General features: G+C 35.4%; 8 protein-coding genes across 9 annotated transcripts; 4 read left to right on the plus strand and 4 right to left on the minus strand.

Moving 5' to 3' along the window:
- Nucleotides 1–262: 262 nt before the first annotated feature.
- On the minus strand, nucleotides 263–1806 carry LOC149732465 (evolutionarily conserved signaling intermediate in Toll pathway, mitochondrial-like). Its single transcript, XM_089882407.1, has one exon. It carries the CDS (start codon nucleotides 1691–1693, stop codon nucleotides 278–280), a length of 1416 nt encoding a protein of 471 aa, XP_089738533.1. The 5' UTR covers nucleotides 1694–1806; the 3' UTR covers nucleotides 263–277.
- A 91-nt stretch (nucleotides 1807–1897) lies between these two features.
- LOC149732466 (serine/threonine-protein kinase SBK1-like) lies at nucleotides 1898–4013 on the minus strand. Its single transcript, XM_089882412.1, has 3 exons — nucleotides 3106–4013; nucleotides 2698–2967; nucleotides 1898–2634 (listed from the first exon to the last, which is right to left on the minus strand). The coding sequence occupies exons 1-3, from the start codon at nucleotides 3322–3324 to the stop codon at nucleotides 1924–1926; spliced, it is 1200 nt and encodes a 399-aa protein (XP_089738538.1). The 5' UTR covers nucleotides 3325–4013; the 3' UTR covers nucleotides 1898–1923.
- Nucleotides 4014–4174: 161 nt separating this feature from the next.
- On the plus strand, nucleotides 4175–5557 carry LOC149732467 (uncharacterized). The gene has a single exon (XM_089882418.1). It carries the CDS (start codon nucleotides 4432–4434, stop codon nucleotides 5101–5103), a length of 672 nt encoding a protein of 223 aa, XP_089738544.1. The 5' UTR covers nucleotides 4175–4431; the 3' UTR covers nucleotides 5104–5557.
- Nucleotides 5558–6165: 608 nt separating this feature from the next.
- On the plus strand, nucleotides 6166–6846 carry LOC149732468 (uncharacterized). Its single transcript, XM_089883109.1, has one exon. It carries the CDS (start codon nucleotides 6166–6168, stop codon nucleotides 6844–6846), a length of 681 nt encoding a protein of 226 aa, XP_089739235.1.
- A 1526-nt stretch (nucleotides 6847–8372) lies between these two features.
- Nucleotides 8373–11238, minus strand: LOC149732469 (DNA replication licensing factor mcm5-A-like). Its single transcript, XM_089882387.1, has one exon. It carries the CDS (start codon nucleotides 11111–11113, stop codon nucleotides 8885–8887), a length of 2229 nt encoding a protein of 742 aa, XP_089738513.1. The 5' UTR covers nucleotides 11114–11238; the 3' UTR covers nucleotides 8373–8884.
- A 330-nt stretch (nucleotides 11239–11568) lies between these two features.
- On the plus strand, nucleotides 11569–14135 carry LOC149732470 (testis-expressed protein 47-like). The gene is made up of 6 exons (XM_089882417.1): nucleotides 11569–11775; nucleotides 11885–11972; nucleotides 12144–12331; nucleotides 12605–12665; nucleotides 12934–13023; nucleotides 13385–14135. The coding sequence occupies exons 1-6, from the start codon at nucleotides 11660–11662 to the stop codon at nucleotides 13583–13585; spliced, it is 744 nt and encodes a 247-aa protein (XP_089738543.1). The 5' UTR covers nucleotides 11569–11659; the 3' UTR covers nucleotides 13586–14135.
- LOC149732471 (uncharacterized) lies at nucleotides 13572–16910 on the minus strand. The gene is made up of 6 exons (XM_089882420.1): nucleotides 16697–16910; nucleotides 16391–16479; nucleotides 15843–15930; nucleotides 15322–15414; nucleotides 14691–14778; nucleotides 13572–14134 (listed from the first exon to the last, which is right to left on the minus strand). Exons 1-6 carry the CDS (start codon nucleotides 16751–16753, stop codon nucleotides 14022–14024), a joined length of 528 nt encoding a protein of 175 aa, XP_089738546.1. The 5' UTR covers nucleotides 16754–16910; the 3' UTR covers nucleotides 13572–14021.
- A 195-nt stretch (nucleotides 16911–17105) lies between these two features.
- On the plus strand, nucleotides 17106–22417 carry LOC149732472 (armadillo-like helical domain containing protein 1). Of its 2 annotated transcripts, XM_089882410.1 has the most exons (10): nucleotides 17106–17474; nucleotides 17739–17905; nucleotides 18058–18134; nucleotides 18395–18504; nucleotides 18789–18883; nucleotides 19258–19377; nucleotides 19892–20100; nucleotides 21042–21119; nucleotides 21907–21991; nucleotides 22309–22417. In XM_089882410.1, the coding sequence occupies exons 1-10, from the start codon at nucleotides 17206–17208 to the stop codon at nucleotides 22314–22316; spliced, it is 1218 nt and encodes a 405-aa protein (XP_089738536.1). In that variant the 5' UTR covers nucleotides 17106–17205; the 3' UTR covers nucleotides 22317–22417. The 2 variants fall into 2 exon arrangements, with proteins under 2 accessions (XP_089738536.1, XP_089738535.1); XM_089882409.1 differs by lacking the exon at nucleotides 22309–22417 and having other exon boundaries at nucleotides 21907–22302.
- Nucleotides 22418–23371: the final 954 nt, after the last annotated feature.

The following is a 23371-nucleotide window of genomic DNA, read 5'->3' on the forward strand; positions in this document are numbered from 1 at the left end:
GTCAACTTGCTTGTATAAAGTTATGTATATATATGTATATCTGATTTGTATATAATATTTTAGATTAATGGCTAATACTGACCTAATATAACATCATACTGATACTGATTTCTTGATACTGAGTGCATGCTTCATTTTTCTCTCTGTTACTTAACTCTAATTGTTTAAATTAAGCGATTTTCTGGAAAATTTAAACATAACAATTTGAAGGTAAGAAATAAAAAGGTAAAGTTATAAAACTGTACCTCAACTCAACAATTCATTAGTGTAAAATAATTTATTCATCATTTGGATCAGTTTTCGGAGCTGACAACAAAAATGGAGTTTCTTCCTGGAACATAACAGTACAGAGGGATAAATTCTTATTATCTTCTAATAGCCCACGGACCCATGTCCTCAGTGCAGCGTGTGAGGTATAGTCAGTACATGCAATGGCATACACGGGTCCTTCTACTTTTTCAGTGTCTTTTTCAACTTGGGCAATTTCTTTTATGCGGGTCTCAGTATAACCAAGGCCATCCTCCAACTCTACCCTTGGAAAAAATTCTTCATCAGGAAAGATATAATTTTTACCTTCAACATAAGATTTATTGGTTTCCCAATCTGTTCCGTAAAATTCCTGCCACCATTCTTTACTGGTTAACATTGTAGTTTTTACTTCTTTTTTCGCAGGTATTAATTCTTTTGGGTCTGAGCGCATGACATAATATTGTAACTGTTTGTTTTTAACATAAACAGTATTAGGACCTTGTATAAAAACTGGAGAATCTGGGTCATGTTTTGCAAGCATTGACTGTTGTTCAGGTGTTTGAATGCTAACCACTGAGTCCAGTTGGTCTGTGTTTAATATTTCATCGCATTCAGATTGTAAAACTTCAAAATTTCGGAATTTTGCATCTAAACCAGGGCTCATTTGCCGCAACCCATGAAATGCAATTTCAGTTGGCGATAACTCTTTAAAATCTGATACAGAAATTGGGTGTTTCTGAAAAGCAATAATTCGTGGATACCAAAATAAGCATTGTCTCACAGCTAACATGGCTGGACTAAACTTTCCGAATATTTCCAATGCTTTATTGAACAGTTTATCATTAGGAATAGCACCGTGTTGGCTTATTTGACTCACAAGGTTTTCAGCAATCGAGTGATCTGCAATCTTGTCTTGAAATGCAGAATAGAACCAATGGCTTCTATGTATTCCCGTATGTTTACCGTCAGGAAAACAGTCCAATAACCGAACGTATGCTCTTATGTCAGATTCGACATTAAACTTTGGCATAGCGTGCATTGCAGCTTGAATAAACTCTCTGTGACCCCGACGAGCCAAACCAGCTTCGCTAATCCAAATGTCGACCAATTTATAGAAGGTTCGCTTGTTTAGATCTATGTCGTAATAATCTACATCGTCAACGATGTTTAGAGAACTCTTAGCTTTGTTTATGTAATAATTAATCATCTGTTCTTCTTCGCAATCGTCGATCTCCTTTCTAGTAATTTCCTTCCTGGGGTTTTTAAAATTAATTTCCACATTTTTCGTCTTTACTAAACTTTTAGAGTAGTCAGGACAGTGTATGTGTAGTAACTTCATAGGAACCGCGCCGTTTTGTGATTTAGGCCCATGTCTTTTAACTGCCTGTTTGCCAAAACGGGTAACAAATTTTGCCTGACGGTGTAAAACATTACTAATATTCATGATTCATTTTAACTGTTTAGCGTTGTAAAACTTTATAAAACTTAGGCATGACTTTTCTGAAATGAGCGACTTCTTTTTTTTTGTCGGTTCTCTCAAATAATCTTTTTTTCTTGTGGTAAACCAAATCGTTCTGATATGAGAGAATATGCCCATATGACTATATACACAAGGGTAGGGCTTTTTATAACTTATTCCTTTGGTAGATTTTTTCATTTATGCCCTTACAGTATTTATTTCGACATAATTCTGCACAAACACTCTTTTGTGCGATGAAAACACCGCAGACAACGCGAAAAAAACATCGGTCTTCTGGTTTCGCCTAATGACGTCATTATAGGATCACAAATAAGATTTTCGATTGCGTCATGACGTTTAGTTTCGGTGTGTAGCCAAGGCTGTGATATAAAGTCCCATATGTCATGCATGGCCCATCTGGTGTTTGGATTTACACTGAAAAGGCCAGTCACAGCATTACGCCACAGTTCCGTGAAATTTGCATTAATGCTTCTTGGTGCAATCGAAAAATGACCGTCTTTCCACAATTGAAAGTCTTTATAAAGAACATCACCGTTTAAAGGTTTATTCCAAGGCTCCCTTCCGCCGAGTAGTGTTAGTATTAAAACACCCACTGACCATACATCAGCTGAAACATCGGCTTTGTAGCACCGCTTACTGCTTTCGCAACTGTTACCAAAAACCTGTCCTACCACGACAGTTTCAGTACCATATAATACATTTTTTCGAATCGTTCTCTCTGGGGATGTATACGAGTTGCAGTTCAAAGAGTGAAGTGACGTCACATGTGCTCCAATATTTTTAGTTGAACCGAAATCACAAAGTTTTAGGTGAAAACGTTGTTGATTGTAAATTAAAATGTTCTCAGGTTTGAGGTCCAAGTAGACCAGATTTTGTTTGTGTAAGTAACGGAGTACGCTGCAAATCTAGAAAAAAAGGATTTTTAACATTTCATGTTCTTTGTCAAACATATAGTTGTCTTAGATCACCTGGGCGACACACGACTTTGTGAGTCTTTCCGACATCGGGTTTGACTTCTTAATCATTTGAGATAAATCACCATGAGCACAATACTCGACACCGAACCCAAACTCGTCCTCGAACGAATATACGAACTGTTCAAACAGCCTAGCTACGCATGGATGTTTAGATGCCACTTTGTGAGCTTCAATCTCCGCTAAGTAACTATTTCGAGACTGCTTCTTTTTCCAGATTCTTTTTAACGCGAAGGACTTCTCTGTGCAACACTTAATATTGGCCTGGATAAAAAATATAACATGGTATGTTTATGCACTGTAATGTCAACGTAGAGTTACATGGATGTCTTCTCAAAACAATAGCCAATAAAGCACGCAATGCATTGAGGTTATAGGTATTGAGAAAACCATGCATCTTACCTGTAAACTGTATTTTCTCAACCTCGGTATGGATAAACTTCTTTCCTCTGTCTTTTTTTGATCCATGTCGCATCCCACCAACTGCATTAGAGCAACTTTACCGAATTTTCCTCTTCCAAGCAGCTGCATCTTCTCATAGAAGATCAAATTTGCATCAGGATCTTGATCTTCTTTATCTTTTTGGGACAAAACTGTTCCCGACTCTTCGTTAAAATCCATTTACATTTGTTAACCTCTAATCCCAAACGTTGTAGATGTAAATGAATGTGAATATAATTTGCCTCGCGTGGCGGTTAAACGACAGTTGTTGTACAAAACACTGGTGTTTAATTTCAGACACCTCGTGTTGCCGTGTTGCTTACAAATTACCACGTAAATATTTTATAACTTGGCGCTGATTCGCTGTCAAAAGAGACGTAAATTTATTAGCACTAACATATTGACATTAAACTATCCTTTTCCATAAGGCTAGAATTTGTCAGGTTATGGCCTCGCCGTATAAGCTGTTATAGTTTACTATACTTATTACCGTTTGTATACTTTTATTTGCCTACTAGTAAACTGAATATAAGAACGTTAATCTAATGGTTTAAACCTTTTATTACTGCACAGCAAAAAATAAAACGTTTATTATTACCTCCCAAGACATTGTAAAATAAACCAATACGAACCCCCAGTCCAATAACCTAACCGCAGGCTCTTAAGCTTCTGAAATACTTGATTGAAAACAGATCAATTGATTTTTATTATGATTAGCTTAATGGACCAAACATCTCAGCAATATAGGTAACCCTTCAACGCGGTTAAGATTACTAGATTAAATGGTATTGATTACAAATCATATTTAAATATTCCAGGCTTACTCGATTAATCCTAAGTATCATATTAAATTAGTTTTACACAATTTAGAGTCCCGCATACGGCATATTTTTTGTGCTGAACATTTTTTCTTTACATACATTTTGTCGGGCATTATTTAGCATGGTGTATAGTTACAGTGTATACTGTATAGACTACAATTGTATAGCCACGCAAAGATTTACAGCGTTCTCGATTTTCAATACTTTAGGTTTGCGCATTTCTATTAGCTCACACTATGGTTGAATCATATAGATACCTTAATATACCTTATAAAATGTAGCCTATCTATGGTTGAACAGAACAGGCGTACATTTAATTGCGTTCAAGCAAAAATTAAACAAAACGTGAACTTTGGACACACTAATGTTTGCTATGTACACATGACATCAATAAGCATACGTCGGTCCTACTATAAAATACAACACTAGCGTCGACAAAAGTCACTTCACTTTTATAACAGCGAAGATGGCTGACTCCCAGTTAGGCAAGTTCCAGTTTAAACGACTTTCGTTACAAAATCTAATAGAAATTCAAGACTTTATTGTGGCTTATTACTCACCAAATGAAGAGATACGAAAAGTCATGAAGGTGTCGATAGAAGAAGTTATTCCTGCAGATAAATATCGCACCAAAAAACTTTTGGAACAAAATTTATCAATTGGTGCTTTCGATTCGGGTAAATTAATAGGAGTTATACTAAATATGATTGTGGATAAAACAACAGAAAAAACGGCCACCGAAAAAGACCTGGAACAAAGATATTTAGCTGCTAAATATCCATGGGCTGCACCGATATTGAGGCTGGTAGCTGAAATTAAAGGAGACCCATTGAAAGAGCTTGCTGCTAACAAACTGTTTAATATGAATATGATCACTGTACATACTAGTTACACAAAACGTGGACTGGCATCTGAGTTAATGCGAAGAGCTGAATTATTGGCGATAAGTCAGAAATGTGATTGTATTGTCACAATGCCTTCATCGGGGTATACTTTAAAAGCAGTGAAAAAACTTGGTATGATCGTACACAAAAGTATAGATATTACCACTTATGTCGATAAAGTTACTGATACTAAGCCGTTCAAGAACAAATCCCCGCCACATAACATATTCGCTTTGTGCTATAAAACACTGTAATCTATATAGTTACGGACCAACGGTAGTCGTTATAACACGGGTGTACTGTTTCATATACAACCGCGTTATCACACATGTTACTTTAAAGGGGATTTACTTTGCATTGTTTAAATCTGGCGCTATATAACTAACTAATTTCATAGTAATTTTCCAGTAAATATTATTTTGAAACCAGCATTGCTACATTAGACATATGAATTATAACTTGTCCGCTATGTAACCAGAGTTATATATTACAAAGGTCATCACCCCGTCATACAACATACAAGCATCTATAAATATTCATCATTGAAAAAAAAACATGGGCAAAACATGATTATGTAACTTTACTCTATGCTCGCGTACAGTGGCCGAAAACGACAGTCGTTATGACACGGGCGTTCTGTTTTATGCTCCGCGTAACAGCTAACGAGTAATTTGGCAACCCGTTAGCGGACCCCGGGTTGAAGCAAAATGCCCACAATGGTAGCAGCAAAGGCCCTTGAACCTATTACCTCTTGGTGGAGGAAGACAGAAGTCACATGACACATTTAGCACATAATATCCAAATATCCTGATCGTGTTGTGAAAACTAAAAACGGTATATGGAAGTTGTAAGGATAAGGTTTTATAATTCTTTGAATGTTATTTGTTTACTATCAAATAGGACAAGAAAACATAACGAATCGGTGTCCTATCTTACCCCACCCTACTAACACACGACATTAGCAAACAAACGTAGGTGACTAATGCAACATTAGCGCCGGTGTCGTGATATATTCGTTCCGATTGATATATTTGTACCGGGCGCTACTGCGCATGCGCCGAGATGCCACTGCACATGCGCAGTAGGTCGGAACAAATACAATACGAGCTCTAATAAACACGTACCGACTGAAAAAAAATCCGGAAAAAATATTAATTCGTTTTCTTTTTTTCAATTATATTTTTTTTCGACTGAATGGGAGTAACACTGACACAGTAGCGTCTTGGCGCATGCGCAATAGCGCCCGGTACAAATATTTCAACCGGAACGAATATATTATGACACCGGCGAAAGTCAGCACTTGTATAACAGCGAAGATGGCTGACTCCCAGTTAAGCAAGGTGCAATATAAACGGCTTTCGTTACAAAATGTAATAGAAATTCAAGACTTTATTGGGGCCTATTACTCACCGAATGAAGAGATGCGAAAAGTATTAAACGTGCCGATAGAAGATGTTATTCCTGTAGATAAGTATCGCACCAAAAAACATCTGGAACAAAATTTCTCAATTGGTGCTTTCGATTCGGATAAATTGGTTGGAGTTATACTTAACGAGGTTGTGGAAAAACCAACAGAAGAAACAGCCACTGAGGAAGACCCAGAGAAAACACGTTTAGCTGCTAAATATACATGGTCTGCGCCTATTTTAAGGCTAGTAGCTGAAATAGAAGGAGACCCATTGAAAGAGCTTGCTGCTAACAAACTGTTTATGATGAATATGATCACCGTACATACTAATTACACAAAACGTGGACTGGCATCTGAGTTAATGCGAAGAGCTGAATTATTGGCGATAAATCAAAAATGTGATTGTCTTGTCACAACACCTTCATCGGGGTATACTTTAAAAGCAGTGAAAAAACTTGGTATGGTCGTACACAAAAGTATAGATATTACCACTTATGTCGATAAAGTTACTGATACTAAGCCGTTCAAGAACATATCTCCGCCACATAACATATTTGCTTTGTGCTATAAAACTCTGAAGTTTGATTAGTTATGATTCAACGCAAGTTGTAATAGACCATCAAATGGCTAAATTTTAAACAAGAAATTGTTTTTATATAACAGACCATAACATTTTATATAACAGGCCATCAAATGGACAAATTTTGGAAATTATTGGTTTTATGTTAAAATAAATGTTTGCAATCAAGCTATTAATTATATTTTAAACATACTTGGTAAAGAATATACTGTGATTTTCAATAGAATGTATCATTCTAGTTCCTGGTTTTAATGTTCTTCAAATGCATGTTACCACTTTGTTGCTAATACTTTGTATCACTAGTTTTAATATCGAATGTGTTTTATATTTTTAATGCAACTATGCAATAGTCTAATAACAATTCTAACTGCAATCCATATCTATGTCATTCTAATTCCAAAATGCTAGGTTTACATTTTTTTAAATGACCAGCAATTTACAGCCAATACTTTGTATCGCTAGTTTTTAAATAACCTGGTACTTTTTTAGTGCAACAGGGAAATAAATTAATATAACTGGCCCCCACGTGCCACATCTGTGCAATTCTGATTCATATGGTACTGGTTCCAAACTTTTTTAAATGCCTTTTTCACTTTGTGACTAATAATTTTAAGTTCCTAATTTTTTAATGTAAGAGACTTGGCTTTTTTAAATATTATTGAAGTTTCACTTTCCATTAGTTCCAATATATAAATTACACAGAAACAATGATTGCATTATTATGTAAATGAATATTATTATATTAAATGTACCACAATGGAAAAGTTGAACGAAGAGTATGATCTAAAATTGAAAGCAAGTAATAAAACAGAACCTTTAAATAAATAGCTATACTTTATAGAATATTCTGCCATACAAATCTTTTTAACATAAGACATAATTTTTGTAACAAACTGAGCCTGCATTAGATTTTTTAAATAACAAAAAGTTTTAGGATTGAAACCAAGTATAAAACAGATTAACAGAACCTTAAAATAAATAGCTATACTTTATAGAGTATTCTGCCATGGAAATCTTTTCAACATAAGACATAATTTTTAAAACTAAATGAGCCTGCATTAGGTTTTTTCGAGTAACAGAAAGTTTTAAAATGATATTCTAGTAGTTAAGTCGGACCTCAAAGAATAAGCCAATAATTCAAAACAGTGCCAGATGAAAAAAAAACATACAATCGCTATAATTACCATTAGTTTTGGTGTAAAAGTTACATCATACATTTTAATTATTAATTTATTTATTGTTACAGTAAGTTATAATAAATGCACCTATTCTTGTACTACAATAAACCAAATGATATATTGTTTGTGACTATACTTTCTGCTTCTCTAAAAAAAGCTAGTAATTCGTTAAGTTCATAGACTCTTTACAATTAGTATAATTTTGAAACCAGTGTACAACTAAACCTACAAATTATAATTTGTATGCCATGTGTTATATAAATCACGAGTTTTAACAACTGTCGTTACCGCGCCATAACTAACCTACATTTATCAACAGAAGGCACCTATGAATATCAAAAACTTCTGCTCCAACAATTTATACAGAACGAAAGAAATTTATTTACATATTGTTTCTTACAGTAGCACACTAGCCACTGATAGAAATAGCAGCAATATACAGTCAGTAGTTTCATATCTACATCATTGGGCAAGGTATATACATATATACAAGCAGCACTGATGGTGCAAGCACTTTTGGCAGTGATGAATAGCACAGGTTAGAAAAAGCAAGCGATATCACAAAGGCATGGTATATACATATGTACAAAAATCATTCTATAGTAGGGTGGGGTAAGATGGGAAATGTTTTTAATCGTTTTTCTTTTTGTTTTGGGTAATAAACAAAAAATATTCACACTAGTTAATTCTGACCTATCTCTTAAAACTGTCGGTTAAAACAAAAACAGGAAATATGGGATTTACTTACTATCAGTGTCCCATTTTACCCCACATAAGTACTATATCAGAGAGGCTTTGTAATTTCACAATTCGGTGGAGGAAAATATTTACAATTCCTATGAAGATTGGAATGATCTTTAGGTTTGGAATTACTTTAGTCTGTAAAGCATTTTTCGCTGCATGCGATGCTGGATCTCTCCTCTTCTCATCATTAGTTGAAGAACTTTGTGGATCTTTCGTTCATCGTATCGTTGCTTCGCGAAATCTTGTACAATGGCGTGTTCGGAAACCTGGGATCCGATAACAAAGCGTCGTTTGATTTGACGCTCGATGCGGTTTAGCTCCTCCTGATCAGATGTGGATGTGAATCCTTCTACTCCGGATAAATCTCCAGTTAGAGCCGCATCCAGAGTAGAGACTTGGAAGAGACGAAGAGCTTCATCTACTTCTGCCTCTCCTGCGAATGCTTGGAGTTTCATCTTTGCGAGAGACTCAGTGATCCTCACAACAGCTTCAAGTTGCCTCACTGTAATGGGGATTGAAGTTTTCTTCTGCGTATCAATTTCATGCGACCTCGCTCCTGAACGCATCAGTACGTATCTGTTCTGCAACTTTTCACAAGCTGCTTTTGATAAGCGCGGCCCACAGCGTGCTCTGCAGAATGAAATGTATTTAGTGAGAGTTAAAATATCTATCTCGCCTTCATTAGTTGGTTTTGAAGTTGTATTCGCTGCCATATGAACTCCCATCACATGCTTTGCGAGTGTCACATCACGTTTCTCATCATGCTCATCTTTTACAATAAAAATCATGTCAAAACGTGACAAAATTGTTGGCATAAAGTCAATATTTTGTTCTCCTTTACTATCATCCCATCTTCCATACACAGAGTTGGCAGCAGCAAGAACAGAGCATCGAGAATTCAACGTAGTTGTAATACCAGCCTTTGCGATTGAAATAGTTTGTTGTTCCATTGCTTCGTGAATCGCAACTCTGTCGTCTTCTCTCATTTTATCGAACTCATCAATGCATACGACTCCACCATCAGCAAGCACCATAGCTCCTCCTTCCACTACAAAGTTCCTCGAATTTGGATCTCGCATCACTGCTGCAGTTAACCCGGCAGCACTGCTACCTTTCCCTGAGGTGTAAACACCAATTGGCGATACCTGCTCCACGAACTTCAACAGTTGAGACTTGGCAGTTCCAGGATCACCGAGAAGAAGAAGATTGATGTCTCCTCTCCTCGTCAATCCATCCGGAAGTCTCTTCCTTGATCCTCCGAACAACAAACTCGCAATAGCTTTCTTAATGTCAAGACTTCCAAAAATTGACGGGGCGATTGACTTCGCGATGGTGTTGTAGATGTTTGGAGATGCAGCTAATCTTCTGATCTTCTCTTCGTCCTCCTGAGTGAAGGGGTTGCCCATTGATCTTCCAGGTCCTCCCGTCTCCACTTCCACTCCAAGTACTCGGATGTATGGAGTCCTGATCCCAACTCCAACTCGGCTCCCCTTTTGTTCTCTGTTCTTAGCTGTAACACCCTTAGCTGCACGCCGAATGGAGTAGATGCCAATAATCGTGACTCGATTACCAGGCACCACTCGGTCGCACAAATAGCGATCAAGATATAGTTGGAGGTGCCGTGGCATCTCACCCATTGGCACGGCATCTGGTGCCTCTTGCAATTTTAAAGTTTGAAAATCAACACAAACACATTTATCTGGCAGAATAAAGTATGGGTCAATTGGACAGGGTTCTCGGCCTTGTGCTTCAGTTGTGCATTTTCGTGGGAGGGTGTAACCTTCTAAACCGGGGTTGACACGAACATTTGAAATAGTGGAGCGGCATGATCGGCACTGAAGAGCGATCTGTGTCGCTTTTGCTCTTACTGATGAGGCAGACACAGCTATTCCGGGAACTTTAATCAGTTTTGACATCATCGTTGCATTCAAGGCACGAACTGAAACACTTCTAGCTGAAGATTTAAAACTGATTTGAATATCTTTAATATCTTCTTCATTCTCTGGTCTTGGTCTCGTAACTTCGTCTGCAATTTCTTTCGCTGCTTGCTCAAATAGCGGTAGATACTCCGCAGGACGCTGGTATATGAAATCAGCCAATTCATCTTCATACGAAGCCAGATGTCCAAGGTCTATTTCCAGCCAGTACTCCCCTAAGTTGTAGTGCCTTCGAAGTTCGTCTCTGTACAGATAAGACACGCCAGTCGCTGCGGCAGAGACGTGGTACTCGCGCAGAAAATCTCGAAATTTCTTCTTGATTTGAGTGCGTTGAACTTGCGCAGTATCCGACTGTTCTTCTGAGCCAAAATTGTCACTGAAAAATACGCCAGGATCGTCAAACCCAGACATCGCCATCTTGAATAACTAAACGCTTAAACAACTGAATAAACCAAACAAAAAATGGCGTCAACAAAAGCAACTTAAAGAACTGATAACAGATCTCCAGCAAAGCGCGGGGAAATGAGATATTTCGCGCCAAATTTTATACCAGTGATGCCGTGTGAGAAATGTTTTGAAACTAAGCTCAAAACTACACATGGTTACTTTTAACGAAATTGGTACGCATTGAATTTAAAGATCTTATGTTTTATAAAGCAGAATATTTTAATAAAAACAATACAAATTTGAATCAATGAACATGTCTACTAATGTTTTTAGGGAGTAATTTAGATCTTAGCGATATTGTATACCTGTAACTTTTTAAAATTGCTTTAAAATTTAAAAAAATTGTGTATTTTAGTTATAAAGAAGGAATAAACAATCAGAAAATATAAGATTTCTAATCTAACTTTCGTTGCCGTAGCAACCACTTTGTATTAGGTGATTCCCCTGAATTCTGTAAAAATTCAAATAGAGTATTACAAAATAAAGTTGTATTTCTGTTATAAACTGGGCACGACTATGGGTTCTATACATGAAAATGAACCAGATTCAACAGTCTACGAATCAAGGGTGTCGTATTTTATGCTACTAGAAGAAAAACAGCGAGCACTTAATAAAAAAGCATTACTTCACAGGTAAAACTATTTTGTCATATTTAAAAAGAATATTCTTTGTCATGTGTTAACTTATACATGTAAAAGGACTTCAAAGTTGCATATCTAAGCAATGTAATGATATTTTAAGGTTGGTATACATCGCAAAATTGTCCCCAGAACTGTTGGATAAACGAGATCTTGGGTATTATTATGAAGAACTATTCAAAGAGTTACAGGTTTGTTCTTTTATTATAAACACAAAGTTTAAATTTTAGACATTTAACATTGTGGTCTGTTTTATAGAGCAACCAACAATCAACGACTTAAAATTATATTAACTGTTGGTGATGTAGCATAATAACAACACAGTGTAGATTTGTTAGTCAGATCAAACTACTTTACCACAGAATACACACCAAGCTGAAGGGGTATCAGGAATTCTCCTCATATATCCTGGATATGCAGTACATTTTATTGAATCGTCATCTGATATGATCTACTCAATACTGAGGGATATGGATAAGCTTGTGTCGCAGGGAAATACATTAATTACAGATCCTAAAATACTCACACTGAGTCATGATGTCCCAACAAGGTAAAATGTCAATCAAACTGATACTCAATATAAGTTTGTTACTAATTCAATAAAGAATTGTACCGGTATTTAACTGTAAATAATTTTTTATTGTCAGACTGATAATTAAGCCATACGATTGGGTTTGAGAATTGTCGGTGTCTTGCTACATATACACCCACAATGGTACCAGTAATGAACCTTGAACCCTAGCGTACTAGCGGCTACATGCAGGCACACTTACAACCATACCTGATTTTTTATCATATTAATGATATAAACTGTTTTTTACAGATTATACCAAGCTTGGAGTTACAGAGTTCTTAATATAACATCGGGCAGGGAGGAATATGAGGTTTGTAAGCATTTACACAAGTGTATTAACCTCCAATTTAACAACCTTTAAACATGGCTCAACAAACTAAAAAAAAACATAAAACACTTTTTAAATTTAAACAAGATACAATAAAAATAACTGAAAATGCCGTTTCATAATATTCCCTTTCTCCTGCATGAATATTAAATATCAATCTATTAAAATTGAATCCATAAATATTTGTTCCGTCACCACTGCTTGTGCAAAATAAACTGCTTGTGCAAAATAATATAAAAGTAACTTCCAGGGCAAAGAAGGAGTTGATGAATTGGTTGTTGAAGCCGTCACCTCCCTTCTTAAACTTGGAATGTTCATTCTTAAGTCACCAAAACTTAATGTGAGTATTATTATTGTTGAAGATTGTGATTGGGCTAAGTTTACTGTATGGTTAACCATGTGTCTGTTTGTCTTGGTGTAGAAAGAGACATCTATGTTGTATTGTATTAGTGAGCATGAGTTGTAGGAATACAATACACCATGTGTGTTTGGTGTATAGGAAGACACCCATGTTGTAAATAAACAGTATGTAATCAGGCGGTCTTTATAGTGTAGAAGAAATAGCCCATAATATACCTGGACAATTAACATGAGGTGTAAAGCACAAACATCATATAACTAACCTATATACTATATAAGGGTTGTCAATAAGACATTAAAAAATCCTACCACAACAAAAAATATATACAAGCCATTTGCAGGTAACAAGTGCTATGGACACTTTACATGAAACTGTTCCTGATCTCCTTATCCCACAAGACCAACTTGCTTTCCTCATAAAACGACCAGAGCTTGACTCTCCAGCTGCATTTCTTAAACTATTTGACCAACCAGTGGATATAGCATTGGATAACGAGCTAATGTGGCCACTTGAAGAAAATATTGCAGTCAATTTAAAATAGGGTTTATTACACAGAAGATAACATAGCTTCTCAACTGTTGATTTTATATAAAAATCCTAAAAAATTGGGATTGTTTTCTGTTGCATTTATATGATTGAACTTCCATATATATGTACTGCATTACTGAAGTAGTTGGGTAATACATTTTTTCTGTGACAGTTGTTAAAAATGGATTTTGTTTTTTTTCTTTACTATTTGTACAGTAGCCTCGATACTTAAAACTTAAAAAAAGTTACTAGGTAACAAACGACTTACTTTTACAGCAAAAAAATAATATTGACCAAAAATTTAAACAACAGAAACTTTTAAATTTATATTTTTAAACCAACACATGAACACAAATTCTAAAAATTCAACTGAATCCAATGTTTTTGCCATGAACAGTTTCTAACATCAACTGTACAACCTCAGTGACATCACAATTGCATCAATGACATCATAATTCCCCACATTGTGTTATAACAACAGGTAGCTTAGGTCTGTTGTTTGGTCCAACTGGAACATTTTCAATTTTTCGAACAACCAACAAACTTTCACCTAACACTTTACCTGCATAAATAAAACAACAATTTCAAATGACCTTATATAATTAAAAATAAAACATATATATATATATATAATATATATATTTTTTTATTATGCTACACATAGTGACAAAGCCAGGGGACATGATTGTTTAACATATTTTACTAACACACTAGACACGCTTTGTACCTCAAGTTACCTTATTTTTTATAACTTACCAGCTGAATTTCAAATTAACGCAAAAAAATTAAATGGATTTGATTGTTATGCCAAATAGTGCCAGCGGACCAATTTCATATTTCTTTTAATATATTTTGCTACACACCAGTCACATCTGTAACTCATGTTACTTTTATTTTTATAATTTTATTAATATGGTTAAGCTATAAGAATGACAGACATTTAAACACTGGCTGTTGAATAACATGGCTGAAAATGTAATTAAACACTAAAACGGAGCTGGCTTTTATTGCAAATTCTAAAACAAAATAGAAAAAACAACATCAGTGTTAACAGAACCACACAATATATATATAACATTGTTTACTTTCTATACAAATAAAATTTAATTTAAACTTACCAAATACAACATGTTTCTTGTCTAAGAAATCGCATTTGGCACAAGTTATAAAGAATTGGCACCCGTTGGTGTGAGCTCCACTGTTTGCCTGGAAATTTAACAAACCGGTAAATGAATGTAACTTAAATCTATCCTGCTGTGGCCAGAAAACGACAGTCTTTATGACATGGGTGTTCATATAACTCCAGCTTACGAGTTATCTAGTATGTTACATTGTAGGTGATTATTTCGAAAGGATTTTGTTTTGTTTGTATAGCTGATAATTTGATGTTACAGTAAATTGCAACTTTTCAAACTTGGGTTTATTTTTATTTAAAGGGTTACTACCTAATGATTAATCACATACAGGGATAACATTGTGTTTAATCTGTGTTTTTTTTTAATTAGGAAGTGTACAAGCAAATTCCACAAAAATATAAAGAAATATAAATATTACAAGTAGAGTCATAGACAAATTTACATGTATGGACTATTAAATAAAATGTGTCTATACTTTTTGTTCTAACCAAAAAACAAACTTGCACTTCTGAAATACAAATACCAATTACCACAATATGTTTATGGCCTATACATGATCAAGATATATAGTATACACAGCAATCAACAAACTAATAATAACACTTGAACTTACCATAGACAACAGACCAGGTCCTGTATGTCTCATCTTGAAATTCTCATCTTCAAACTTTCCTCCATAAATACTCATTAAGCCAGTACCGTTGTTCTGTGTAGGTAAAAATTGCAATATTTGGTATCTACTATCTTTATCAATTACCTTATTTAATGTTTAAGACCCTAAATGTTAGAGAATGTGTCAAAATCCGAAAAGCGCAAGTTCCCAACTACCAAGCAATAGTAGAAAGTCTGAGTTAGTATTTATATTTAAGGGTTAAATAAACACCATAATTTGTATTTTAGGATAAAAAAAGGGTCTTAGCAATGGACAAGCAGTTACCAAACGTATTGACGTTAGATGTTAGTGATTAACACTTTTCAGAAAAAATGACTGATAAATTTACATAGAAAAAATTGGCTTGCAAGAACAGCCTAAAAGCACTGACATTGCATGCCACGAAGTCACAGATATATCTTCAACATGTAGCTTATTGCTTATTATATGATCATATATAGGGAATAAGAACTTGCACGGACCTGTACAAAGTCTCCCCCTTGTACCATGAAGTCTTTAATGACACGATGGAATGAACATCCTTTATATCCGAGTGGAATTCCATCTCTCCTGCGTGGTAAGTTACATTATTAATTCAGGTACAGTAGTACAGTATTGCAAGCATATAATACAGGTACAGTAGTACAGTATTGCAAGCATATAAACTAAATTCAGTCGCTCGCAGTCATCTGAAATAAAAATAGTCGGCCAACCAAAATTTAGTCTGTGTATTTTATGTCTAGTTGGGCAACTAAATTTCTGCATAACTTATTATAGAAGTTAATCATTTAAAATTTAGCCAATAAGTTTTAGTCCCCCTAATAAAAGCCAAATCTAATCCACCAATTTAGTTTGTAGATGAGAATTCCTCCCCTGGACTGTGAAATCTAATGTTTATTATGTTATCACAGTAAATTTGAAATTTAAATGCTGTATGTTACACAAGAAATATCAGTCTTGCGCTGCGCGTGGAAAATGTTGTGAAATTCTGCATACTGAATTATTATTAAGCAATTAAGTATTACATCACCTGAATTCTCCTGTACAAAATTGGCGAAAGTTTTCAGCAGTTCTCGGAACAATGTCGGCAAAAAGTTCAATTTTGATTTGACCAATTGGCTGAAATATGAAAAATTTATTAAAACACATTAAAAAATTAAACATATATATGTGATAACAATAACATCATATTTTATTTCGTTCAAATATGTTAACAAGGGTTGTGTTTATTTAAACAGCAGAGAAAAATAACAGATAAGCAAGTATTATAGCATCCCATAATGCAAATATATGTAAATTATTGTTAGAAAAAACACATTAGATTATAAAAAAATACCTGTCCCCCAACTGAAACCTCCAGAAACACAATCGGATTTTTTTCGTCGCAGGCCATAATACTTTAATATGGTGAAAAGCAAAACTCCACGTGATATCAAAATACAAACAAGAGTATGCGAGATTTTGATTTTCTATTGATAAAGTGTCCTTTTTTCTTTTTCTCTTAAAAAGAGAGAAGGTTTCTAATATAATTCTGCTGCACCACAGAAGAATGTTGCAAGTTTTATTATTTTTGGTTATTAATTCTATTTGCTAAACCTAACGATTGCTCAAAGCATTTAAAAAGGCTTTTAAAGCAACACTTCCCGATTTACCAAATGTCTTGGAGATATCTATGACAAACCATATTTCCCCTTTCTCGCTCTCTCGGACTCTATGGTTACGAAGTAACGCTATTTTCAAGTTACGAAAAACGTTAAATTTTAACTAGTTTTGAACGCTCAACTGAGTTCAATTTTGGTTAAATTTTCTTCTCGTATTTAGTTATAATGAATTTAGGCCCTTAACATGCCGCATAGTCAATCTGCCGTTTCGAAAGTTCAAATTTTGCTCTCACGGTGGGATAAAGGGTCCGCGTTGGTTCGTGGCGAGATTTTAGTCGAGTTTTTGAAGAATTGCGTCGGAAAAACTGGTCCAGAGTTAGAGCAAGAGTTTGGACAAGCTGCCAGCCTATTTCTGACTAGATTAACAGCATGGTTAAGGCTTACTTATATGATGGGAAGTTGTATAGGGCTTCAGTTAAAAGCACTTCATGTGTTTCTAACAGCAACTAGTGGGTAGGTTTAACTGTGGTATTTAAATGGTTTAGATAACTGTAGTCTTATAAATTTTGGGGTCATGTGGTCATGTAAAGTTCAATTCTAAACTCAAGTTTTAAAATACACAAGTAATTGTTGTTCATGTATGGCTTTCATTCAATTGGCGACCACTGTGTTGGAGGAATTGCCGCTAAGTGCCACACCCTAGGACACATTCAAACATAAACTAATATAAAGGGTAAACGATGCTAGAATACAAAGTTTTTATTAAACAATTTTCAGGCATCATTTTATGGCTGAGTTCATTGAAGTTGGGGGAGTTCTAACTTTGCTGGAGATAACTGGCTTAAAACAATCCACAGAGTCAGATAAATGTGACGCCCTCAAACTATTGATTGTAATTGCAAGTGCAGGAAGACAATATAAGGAACTGATCTGTGAAAGTTACGGTGAGATTGTGGTTTTGGTTGATTTGTACACATCATGCTTAATGTCAAGTTATAACATGGTTGTCCTCCCAGACATACATGGTGTATTCAAACATCTCATGCTAATATACAATACAATATATTACAATAAACTGCAAACCATATATTCTTAGGTATTCGATCAGTAGCTGAATGTTTAGCGAAGTCAAAATCAGAAGATACTCAAGACCATGCACGAATATTGCTACAGGTCTTTGTTACTTTGATTAAAATATTACCATTTTCCCTTCATACAACCCCTTTTACTAACTCTTTAAATTGCAGTGTTGGTTTAAAAATAACAATAAGTGCCAGTGGACTTCTACTATAGAATAAAAGTTTTTTTTAACAAAGAAAAATTTACTAACTAGCAGCAGTAGACTTTGAACTTTGTATTCTCCAGTTTCAATGTGTATGCAGTGTGTAGTAAACCTTCACCATAATATTCCATCCATTCTTATCCATCCTCAGTTGCTTGCACAAGGCAATCCAAAGTATGGACTTCAAGTCTACAAAGGTCTCATTGCATTGCTACCATCCACGTCTCCTAAAGCCCAACAGATGGCCCTTCAAAATCTAAGGTGAAAATTCAAATTAAAAACACTGAAGTGTCTGTGTAGCCTAATATATAAATTATAATACAACCTATATCTCTGTGAAATGCAACTCATACAAACGCTTTTGATAAGTGGTACATTCAATTCAAGGTTATAGTTTCGTTGACACTATATAAAACTTTTTTAAATTGTTTTTCGAATACCACCAAAGTGGTATAAATCAAAATTTTGTGTGTAATTACCCTTATAAATTGTTTGATAACAAATATAACTTTCATTACAAGTTTATTGTTATATTACCTTACCAGGATAGTACAACCCATTGTTAAATCTGCAAGTCCAAGTTTAGTGGAACCTCTTCTTAATCTTCTTGCTACAGTTCATCTGGAAGTTCAATATGAAGGTAATATAGGTGTCTGGTGGGTAGGGAGACATCAAGGTATAACTCGACAGTGAGCATGAAGTGTTTAAATACACCATTCATGTCTGATGTTTTAGAAACACCAATATTGTAACTCGACCGTGAGCATGAGGTGTATGAATACACCATGTATATAGGGTGTATAAAGACACAACCATGGTCCGTGTTATAACTTGACAATGAGCATGAGGTGTATCAACACACTCACACACATACAAAATGCCAGCATTACACCGTTACCTTTGGTAATTCATAAGTGGGCAAGAGGTGTATGCAACAAAATACAGTGTCATTACCCCATTCTGTGAAGATAAATAAATTACATTCATTCCTCACGATGTTTATTATTGTTCCAGCAATCGAATTCATCCGTGAGTTAATGGAATACGACATACAGAGTCAACTGTTGGAAGGGTTGGTTCGTTCATTAAGACCTACCAGGGAAGAAGTTCTGAAATATCAACCCAAGCTTGCAGGTAATTGGCTGGTGTGGATTTGTGGGTGAAAGCTTAAGTAAATAAATGTAAATTATTTATCCGTTTGTGGTAGGGCACTGTCGGTAGTTATAATTTGGGTGTTCTGTTTTATACACCTCGTGTCCTTGTTCCCCTTTAATTGCAAGTTACCTTGTATGTCCCACAAGAAAAAATGCCAAGAAAGTAACATACTTGGTAACTCTTAAGCTGGCATCTATGAAACAGAACACCCGTGTTTAACGATTGTTGTTTTTCACTATGGGATAAAGTAAGTTACATTCATTCATGTAACTTTGTTGGTGTGAGTAAGCTTGAGTGACTGATCCATGGTTGCCACTCCCATGTTCACAGTCGAGTTGTTGGAACTATTGCAGTGTGTGATGGTGATTTGTCCTTGTATTACATAATATATCTACAATAAAATATTCAATTAGGAGCATCTGAATAAGCAAAGCACGACCGTGCATAAACTAATACTCCTAACAAATCTTTTGACACAATTTTTATTTTCCAGAGGCGCTAGACGGCGCACCAGCGCTATCAGGTCCGTTACCTACGTTTATAAAGCAAGCAGCTGCCGCAAAAACGATCGGTATACTATCACGTGATTCGTCAGGCCTGGCTGAGCATCTTCTGCGCATGCGTGTAATACAGCAGTTAATGTACGCGATGGGAAATGTGGATTACGCAGACACGCAGCGACAAGCAGCGTTATCGTTAGAGGTAAACGCACCTACTTTTGCTTTATCTTGGTCGCAATTTACCTTAATGCAATCTGAAGTTCGCTTAGTGGTGTTTTAAATTATCTAATAAAAATAAGCAACGCTAAACCTGCGCCCATAACACCGGCCTTGTTTGTTATTTTAAGGGGCGTTTTGACTATAAGGAAAATCGCTTTGGTTTAGATTGTAAAAGGAATAAACATCGAAATATCTACGCGCAGTGTTGTTTACCGCATTCCAACGTAACTATTTCTACATTTGTTCTTTAATGACTTTTCCGAATAACGCAGATCGAATTGTAATTGGTAAATATTTTCAACGCGTGCACACCAATTTGTTAAGGCATTGTATATACGTATTTAACTCTTTGTGGGTGAGGTGTCAAATTGACAACCTAGATTTAGGCCAGATTTGTCCCATTATACCCCAACACCCAAGGGGCATGTACGTAATAAAGCCTTCTATATCGTCACAAATATTAACTGTTGGAACAATGTAACGATTATATCGTCACTATCATTACGCGACGTCACGCTTGCTTTAAACCCAGTCCGTTTGAAAAGATAAAATCTGAAAATAAATTACTGATTTTGACAAAAACCAGATAACTGTCTCTTTGTCAAAGTTAACATGTGACGCTATTTTATCACTTCAACCTTTTATGACGTAATTATGATGACGTCATACCGATGGTTGCCTAATGCCAAGTGTTGCGCTTTTTTTGTGCCGGATAAAAAAGTTCTGTCTTTTTTTTGTTTTGTGTCCACAATTTTTACTTTATACTGATACTCAAATACGGTTTAGAAAGCAGTCTGCAACCCCCCAGTAATTTTACTGCAAAGATCCCATAACTCTGTAAATATTTAGTTTACCAAATGGGCGGAAAAAATAGAATAAAAACATGTCCCATCTTATACCAAATATCATTTTTGTTTCCCACAGTACTTGGTTCGCATCTTCCCCTCTGTGAACGAAGCTGTGAAGCAAGCTATGGGTGAACAACTGTATGAGTTATTTATGGTAAGTATACCGCATAGTTACCAACAAGTTATATACGTAATATAACTTGTCAGCTATACAACGACTGTCGTTACCCGCAACGCAAGTATAATAATGTGTAATTTGTGCATTCAAGTGTAAGATTTATATTGAAATCATGGGTGCCTGAGCGCCTTGTGTAATGGGCAACCCTGGCCTATTCCCCATGTCCCATTATACGTGCCACGCTCTATAGGACCTCAGCCTTAGAGAATAGAATAGAGCGGCTGGTTTTCCTATGTTGGTCTAAAACTCTGAGGTTTTGAAATTCCCCTGATTTTTATGACCTTATTCAAACGTGACTCAACATTGACGTAATGGAAAGATCCACTTTAATCGGATTGTTTCGGTTCTGTTGATATTTCTGTCAAAAGTGACAAAAAAACTAAAAAAGGCGTATCAAAAATTTATGCACAAAGACTGTGCATGTTTTGACAATAACAACCGTTGATCCTGGATCCACTTTTAACCGGTTTTATCCGGTTCTGTTGATTCCTAGGCTCGCTATCGGTTTCCAAATAAACAACTCACGAAACTTTAGCTTGCTTCGCTAGATATTTCACCGATAAATAACTAATCTGATTTCCCGTCGATAAAAACCGGTGTTTGGCGATTTTAGTAGATTTATAGTGCTTTTAATGTTTTCTCATTTTTATGCAAAAATTATTCAAATTTGCACAGGATGCTTAAATTTAAAATATGCAAAATTCTATTGTTGTTTTACCTCTCGTGCAATTCATGACCATCAATCACGTTTGTTACGTCACAGACAAATGCAGAGAACATGTACATGAGTTTGAACGCTGTACAAGCTGACGTTTTGGTCTCCAATAAAGTCACTTCATCCACAGCTGGTACGTCATAAACTCATCAGTGATGTCATAAGAACGAACCGTTATTGAAAATTCTAATAATAACAACGTCTAGTAAAGGTGGGGAAGATGGGACACCTTTTTATTCTTTTTTCGTCCAAAGAATTATAAAACCATATCCTCACGATTCCCATGCACCGTTGTACATTTTTTAAAACATCATCAGGTTATTTGAACCTATGTGCTAAATATGTCCCATCTTACCCCAAAGTTCTATAAAAGTTACGTCACATTTAGAAATTTAAAAATAATAAATAAATTTTACCGCGCTTTTTAAATAGTTTTATCTTTATTTGCAGCTGCGTGAACGGCGGCCAAGTTTTTGAAAGTTTTCTTGTTTAGCGTTTTCATAACATTGTAACATTACTGTAATAACTTTGGACGAAATAAATCCTATTTTACGCGTTATTTTGTTGATACTTCACTTAAATACTCGCCGTTGGCGAAGTTTTTGTTAATATTTGTTTGATGGATTTATTTTAAAGCTTTGAGAAATGACTGAAACGTGGAGGCAGTCGTTAAATCTAAGTAGAAGTTTGAAACCAAATTTGGTGACGACTGGGCCGCGGTATAAAGTAGAGCTCATAAAGCTGTTCTGTCTGGCGTGGAAAACCGCGATTTCACTCGAGTACTTTATTAAAGGTTGGCGAACCTAGACCGAAGTTTGTGTTTTCGTGGTGTTTAGTTACTTAAATGCCGCATCCGTGTTTTATGTTTACGTTTTGCTTGAACTAGGCTTAGAAAGAGGTGTAATATTAAGTGATAAAGGTATTAATGTCAAATTTAATAAAATATGTAATTTAAATCTAATTTTATATTAATATCAAAGGAATTTTACAATTTCTTTAAATATTTTAGACCTAAATGATTAATTGTAATGAATAAATTATTTAAACTCACATTCAAGGCGCAAAAATATCCCAAAAATAAATCGTTTTTGCAGTTCTTTTGTTTAGGTTCATTGCGCCGATACCTTGCAGCATAAAGCCAACACTGCGGTAATGGGTCGTACTGGCTTGTCAGTCATTGCCTTGTCTGGTCTTAGCATCGGTTATTCAGCGCTGGGTACTGTTCATGTGCAGTGGTCCGGAAAATCATGTTTGAGACCAAATCATCGAACGAAAATAGCGAAAATTTGCGCACAGAGCGATTCCGTTTCACAAGTTCCTAGTGAGACCACGTGGGACAATTCAGCAGGCAGTTCTAGTTTAAACAGCAACAGAATACTGTATCATATTAAGTTGTATCAAAAAACAACAGATTTTAGATGCGTTAAACATTAATAGTTTTTCGTCAACAAAGTTTTTTTCTCAATTACCTAAAACCTAAAAGTCAAACCAGGTTAAAGTGTCAAATCAAATT

Source organism: Ciona robusta, chromosome 8 (genome assembly GCF_009617815.1).
Source record: "Ciona robusta chromosome 8, ASM961781v2".
NCBI lineage: Eukaryota > Metazoa > Chordata > Ascidiacea > Phlebobranchia > Cionidae > Ciona > Ciona robusta.